The sequence below is a fragment of the Chrysochloris asiatica genome, unplaced genomic scaffold, assembly GCF_000296735.1.
Source record: "Chrysochloris asiatica unplaced genomic scaffold, ChrAsi1.0 scaffold00254, whole genome shotgun sequence".
Classification (NCBI taxonomy): domain Eukaryota; kingdom Metazoa; phylum Chordata; class Mammalia; order Afrosoricida; family Chrysochloridae; genus Chrysochloris; species Chrysochloris asiatica.
The window spans coordinates 1297730-1304903 of record NW_006408772.1 but is presented as its reverse complement, the minus strand read 5'-3'; the positions used below and the strand labels follow the sequence as shown (position 1 = coordinate 1304903).

Sequence of the window (7174 nt, the reverse complement as noted above, 5' to 3'; positions counted from 1 at the left end):
AAAATATATATAATCTAAATATATTTTCAAATTTTCTTTTCATCTTAAAAGATTTACAGTAGAATTATTTCCATCTTGAATATCACCATGCCAAAGAAGTTTTTCCAGCTACTGTTTTATAATTGGATCCTGACTGAAATTGTTCTAAGTGGAAATGTACTAATTTGGCCAACAGATGGTAGTCACTGGTTAAATATTAAAATCATTCTAGAAGAGTTAATTAAAAGGAATCACAGTGTGACTGTACTGGCTTCATCAGCAACTCTGTTCATTAACTCCAATCCCGATTCTCCTGTGAAATTTGAGGTGATACCTGTCTCCTACAAGAAGAACACTATAGATGCCTTAATTGAACATATGATAATGCTGTGGATAGACCATAGACCAACTCCCCTCACACTCTGGACTTTCTATAAAGAATTAGGAAAACTCCTAAATACTTTCTTTCGAATTAATATACAAATCTGTGAGGGAGTATTAAATAACTCCAAGTTAATGGCAAGACTTCAGAAAGGTGGTTTTGATGTGTTGGTAGCAGACCCAGTAACAATTTGTGGTGATTTGGTTGCTCTGAAATTAGGAATTCCATTTATGTATACATTGAGGTTTTCCCCAGCCTCAACAGTAGAGAGACACTGTGGGAAAATCCCGGCACCTGCCTCCTATGTACCAGCAGCCTTATCAGAGCTCACTGACCAGATGACCTTTGGTGAAAGGGTTAAAAACACCTTATCCTATCCTCTGCAAGACTATATATTTCAATCCTACTGGGGAGAATGGAATTCATACTACAGCAAAGTTCTAGGTAAGTCTCCACAATTTCTTTCTTATTAATGATTTCAGGTATTTTATTTATTCTTTATGTTAAGATATTTTTATCCCACTGCATATGATCACACCACCCTGATTCCGGCCATACCATCCAGAATGCTCCTGATTTCATATGATGGTGGAAGCTAAGCAGGATCTGGCTCGATTAGTACTTGGGTGGAAGACCGTATGGGAATACCTGGTGCAGTAGGGTTTTGGAATCTTGGTGTAGTGCTGTGGGATAATGCACTGTACTGCAAGGTCAGCAGTTCAAATTCACCAGTCACTCCTTGGAAACCCTATACAGGGTCTCTATGAGTCAGAATGATTTGATGGCACTTAACAACAGCAACCACCAAATACACTAAGCTGAGGTGTACTTATTTTATTTTTTAGAATCCCTTGATCATTTTCTTGTGATAAATTCTTTAAAAAGAATGGTGAGTGTGGGGGATCTGTAGAATATGCACTAAAACTGTGAACCACAATGTCCAAAGTTTGAGTCCACCAACCATTCTGTGAGAGAAAGATGAGACTTTCTACTCTTGCAGAGATTTACAGCCTCAGAAGTCCTGAGTTGCTATGAATGGAAACAGACTCCATGGCATTTAACAACATTTCATATAGTCTGTCCACACAAATTACCTTGTGCCTATGGCACCATCGAATAAGCGCTCGACCTCAAGGTCTGTTTGAATCACAAGTTCTATGGTTCAAACTCACCAGCCGCTCCTTGGAAACCCTATACAGGGCTGCTATGAGTCGGAATCAACTCAACGGAACCAACAACAACAACATATACTTTACAGCATTTCAATGTGTAAATAAATCCTTAAATGTAAATAAAATTACCTTTAAAGAAATACATTGTGATAGCTCCCACTTCCCTCCCCCCCCCCACCAAAAAAATGAAAGTGCATGTGTGAACAACAGAAAATTGACAACCCTGGCAAACATTTAAGGTGATATTTAATTTACACCATGCCCCTTTGTTCTTCACGCTTTTCTTTTTTGTTTTGAGAAAACATCCTATTGGCTATTCAAAAGCCTAAATTTATATGCTACCCTGCCTCTGATGATCTCTTCATCATTAGGTTTCTCTGTGTCTTTGGACTATCACTGTACCTCACTCTATGTCAGTTTATTTTCTCTTTATCCCTTGGCAAGACTTTAGTATCCTTGCTTCACAAATACTTTATGAGGATCAAACAAAATCATATGTTCTGTCACTTATAGTTGTTGTTGTTAAGTGTCATCAAGTCGATTCTGACTCGTAGTGACCTTGTACAGGGTTTCAGAGAAACAGCTGATGGGTTTGAAATGCTTTTCATGTGGAGTCCGTAATTATGGCTGGTTATTTAAATCACTTCCCTTTCTACCTTTTTGAGTTTTCTTTCTTTCTTTCCTTCATTTTCTTCTTCCTTTTACTATCTCTTCTGTTCTTATTTCTTCCATTCTTCCTTCCCTCTTTCTGTCTTGCTCTGTTGTATGAAAGTATTTGCATACATTCGTACATGCCTGCCAATTTTCTCAGTAATAGGAACACAGCAATAAGAAAATAGATGGAAATATTTACTTTACCCTAATGAAACTTGCACTCTAATGAGAAGAAACATATAACAGACAAAATAAATACGTAAAATAGGTAGGATATTGGACAGTTATATATACTACGCAGTTAAATAGTAGAGTTCTGAGGGAGAATCTTAAGTAGGGTTGTCAGAGAAGATCTCACTTAAAAAGGTGATATTTGAAGAAAGACTTTAAGCAAGTAGAGATTAGAATTAATGTAACCTCAGGAAAAAAAGCGTTTCTGATAGAGGGGAAAACATGCAAAGGGCTGTTGAGTCTTAATGGGACAATATCCTTTCAGTCACTTGACATTAGTCTTAAAATTTACAAGTAGAATTTGAGTAATATTTTTCTTTCCCTCAGGTTGGAATATTCTTCTTCAATTTTCCATCACTTAAACTACTAATCTTTTTCATAGACTTAATCTAGAGGGAAGATGTTGAACATATCACATGTATAAATAGAATATATGTAAGAAAATTAAAATTTCCTTATAGTCTTGAAGATATGGCAATTAGAATTTTGAAAGTCATGTGCTATGTTTTTATACTTTCATTAATGTGACAACTATATTTTCTTTGTTTATCATTTCATACTTTATATGTCTAAAAAATATAGTTTCTTTTAAATGTTGATATTATTCATATGATTATTTCTCAAGACTTTAAAAATGTATTTTATAATAATAATCACTGCCCAAATTTATTTTACACAATGACTATGTACTGAATAACAGTCTATATTCCTTAAATAAGGGGATTTCAAAAAGTACAAGTCACTGGATGTTAGAAATTATGTAAAATTTTGGATTCAAATGTCATTGGCTAGTTGTGCAAGTCCATCTATGGAAGCTTTTCTCATATATCTGATTGTATATAATCATAACTTTCTTCATGACTTTCTATTCTATTTCTTTAATAATGTGTCTATGCTGTAAAAAGACCACACTGTCTTAATTACTATCACTTAACTACATAAATTACTATTACTTAATTACAGAAGTTTTTTGGGTCATAGTTCTTCTGCCTCTTTGCAATGAGGTTAATAATTTCATTGAAGTAGGGGGGTTGTCAACATCATAAGTTATATGCTATGTGATCTATAAATAATATACTTATATTTCATATGATTTGCACCATAATGCACAGAAACTCTTCAATGACCAAGCACTAATTATACTACACTGGCGCTATGTATGAGAAAGTAGTAAATGAATCTTTAAGGGAAATAAATAGTCTCTATAGATACTAAATTTTCCTTCTTAAAGGAAGCAATTACAGATTATACAATGTTTGAAAAAGTTTTTGTAAAACAGAAATCTCCCAACTTTTAATCTTTACAGGATAATTATCTAGTTACAGAAATCCCACACAGAGATTATGTGTTCTATTTACTTAAACCTCTCATGCTCCTTATGTTACTAAACATATCTGAGCAACTAATCTCTATCATGGATTTTTTTTTTAATTGAGGTATTTTGTTAACAAACATTGGTAAAATCCAACTTGTCCTTTGTTTGTTACTGCATGTTTTAAGTATCAGTTAGCACCTAGTAATTGTACACTAATACTGCAATGGGGAAGGAGCCCTGGTAGCTTAGTGGATTATGAGCTGGCATGTCAACCACAAGGTCAGTAGTTCAAATCCACCAGTCACTCCGTGGAAGAAAAAAGAGACTTTCTGCTCTCATAAAGATTTACAGCTTTGGAAACGCAATACAGAGTCACTATGAGTTGGAAATAACAGCACAAAACCACTACCACTTATGGAATTGGGCAGGTACCTCATATTCTACATTATTATTTTTGACCACTGGAGGTTTAAAGACTCATGCTGAATTTTCACAGTGTTTTTGTGACAGTAGTTGTCCTTTATTCTGTGTGGAAATAGATGAGAAAAATGACATGCTGAACTGTGATAATGAAAATCTCCAAAATGCTAGTATTTTGAAGGAGAAAGAAATAGCATGGTAATATCCACATTCACTGGTTAAAAGACAGTTATTGATGTCAGTAAAGTAGGTACCATAGAGTAGATCCCAACTGATGGTGAACTCATGAATCTCAGAGTAGAATTGTGCTCCATATGGTTTTTAATGCCTGATTTTTTTAGAAGTAGATCTTTACACCTTTGTTCAAGGGTGCCTCTGGGTAGTTAGTGATTTCAGTTATCATTCAAGTGTGCTAATTTTTACACCAATCAAGGACTTCTCTACATCAGTAAGGAGATGTTACAGCTTATGTTGAAGTTTATAAATTTATTTATCAACTTATGTATCTATAATACACTTCATTGGTTTTGCTTCTCTAGAGAACTCAGATTAAGACAATGTCCTATTAAATGGATTTAAAATAACACTTGATACTTATACACGCATTGTTCTGAAGTTGATGTTTACGAAGTAAGGAATTAATTTCATTTATTTTCATGTGCATAGCAACTTTTTTATAACAATATTTTACAAGTCCATTTATTGAAGTTTTTCCTACATATCTGATTGTATACAGTCATAACTTTCTTTATGGATTTCTATCCTATTCCATTTAAGCATGTGTCTATCCAGTACCAAGACTACACTGTCTTAATTACTATTGCTTAATTACTACAATCCAGTCAAATGACTGAACTATTTCTTCAATTTAAGTTGAAATTTGACATTCTAGAGTATTTTCATACTTCTATTTAGACATTTTTCTACTGTTATGGTCCTTTAGTCTTTCAAATATGTTTTAAAGGTAGCTGTAAAAGTTCCCAGAATCACTGTATTAATTTGAGTGGAGTTTTACTGACTATTTCAAATTGTGAAAAAATGACTTTTCTGTAATATTCATTTTTCTAGATGTCAATATTAATATATTTCCATTTATTCACTGCCTTTACTTCAGTGTTAAAATTTTCTGCAAGTCCGTACAAATCTTACAAGGATTTTGATAGATCAATTCTTGAATGCATAATAAAGCGTGTTAATATTTTTTGCTAGTAATTCCCTGGATTTCTTCAATCCCATTTTTTACCCTTGTGTATCAGAAATCCCCCAAATCCACCTGTAGGCTACATAATTTGCTAGAAGACCTCACATAACTCAAAGTGGCCATCACTATGGTTATAATTTATTATAGACAAAGGATGCAGAATAAAATTAGCAAAGGGGAAAAGAGTATGTGGTGACATTCAAAATCCAGAAGCAGGCTTCAAGCTATCCCTTCTGAGTTGAATTGAAGAGAAAATACTAAATTATTGCTGCAACATCGTGTTACAACAATTTGATGACAGTATTAACTACTAAAGAAGCTCACCTAAACCTTGATGTCCAGCATGTTTGTCAGTGATCAGTCAAGTAGGCAAGGAGGGTCCATATGACTGATGTTCATCTATGAATGCTCCAACCACTACAACAAAAATAGATGTTCACTTTAAATTACAATGCCTGCATATACTATCTGGTCAAACCTGAATAGCACATCCAAAAACTTCAGGCATACAAAAAAAAAAAAAAAAAAAAAAACTCTCTTCAAGCAGAACATTCAAAGGGCTTAGAGCTCAGCAATCAAGACCCAGTTAGGAACAAGTTGTGGGAAAAAATTAGTAAGAAATCCAGCTTTACTTAGTTACTTCATTCCTGCACACCTTCTTAATGAGCCTTACTCAAATCCCCAGGAACCTGTCTTTCACTGACTGTATCTACTGGCTCACTTGCTCTCCAGCATCATTGATTTTAGTTAATTAGTCCGTTTTGGAGAATAAAAGCTGTAGAAGACTGAAGACTTGTCTCCCTCTGTGCAAGACTGCAACTTTACAGTAGTTGATGGCTACAATTCAATCCTTTCAATTCCAATAAATTGAAATCCTTTCAATTTCAATTTATACAATTACAGCATTTGAAAGTAATGACAATTTTAAATCCTTCTTTTCAATTCTTAAAAATTAATGTATTTCCTAATTTTACTGTGCTGTCTTAGACTTACTATTCAAAATTAAATATAAGTTGACATCCTAGCTCATTTTTATCTTATATTTTATATTAGGGAATGTTTCAAATTTTCCATAGTATTTTAAGTATAAACTGTATAATCATTCATATTAAGTTAAAGAATCCCTCTTCTTTAATTTTTAATAAATATTCTTCATCAAAACTTTAAGAAAAAAAAAAACTTTAAGAAAACTTTACCAAGGTTTTAGCAAGATTTGATTCCTCTATTATCTTTTTTTTTCCCTATTTTTTATTTGGCTTATTCTGCAGATTGTTGGTAGGAAGTCTTGGCAAACATCTCATTGAACATTTGTAAAAGGCAATAACAAATATTTGGTCAGATGAACTGTTAATATTATGAGGAGTCTTCCTTGTTTCTTAGAACCCTTCAGAAGTATGTTGAGATGGTCTTCAATGCTAACCTTCATGTTAACCTATGTCTGGCCCATGTTGCTGTTGTTGTTAGGTGCCGTCCAGTCAGGTCCAATTCATAGCAATCCTGTGTACCAGTTCTTTTTGTTTCAGTGACTCTGGTATTTGTTCATCATCTTCTTCTTCTTCTTTTTTAATGTTTTATTGTGAATTATGTGAAAGTTTACATAGGAAAACATTAACTTTACATTCAACCTACCATATATAGTTACACTGCCATGGTTACAATCCCCTGCATGCATCATCAATCAACCAATGGTTATACCCCACAAGCCTGCCCCTCACTCGTCAGCACACAGCCCCTCTCCCTCTCTGGGTCTAGAGTCTCCAGCCACTCCATCTCTCCATGTCATCATCTCTGCCTCCATCTCTGGCATCACTGTTTCTCTG

The 7174-nt window shown here is 34.1% G+C and overlaps 1 protein-coding gene across 2 annotated transcripts in view; it reads left to right on the top strand.

Annotated features, from left to right (window-relative positions):
* Positions 1 to 7174, top strand: part of UGT2A1 (UDP glucuronosyltransferase 2 family, polypeptide A1, complex locus) — an 84021-nt gene that overhangs the window by 9714 nt on the left and 67133 nt on the right. The window contains exon 2 of one of the 2 annotated variants that reach the window (XM_006873765.1): positions 176 to 805. The exons of the other annotated variant lie outside the window; for it this stretch is intronic. Coding sequence (XP_006873827.1) covers positions 176 to 805 — 630 coding nt within the window. The remainder of the gene's footprint in view (positions 1 to 175; positions 806 to 7174) is intronic. 2 annotated transcript variants of the gene reach the window in all.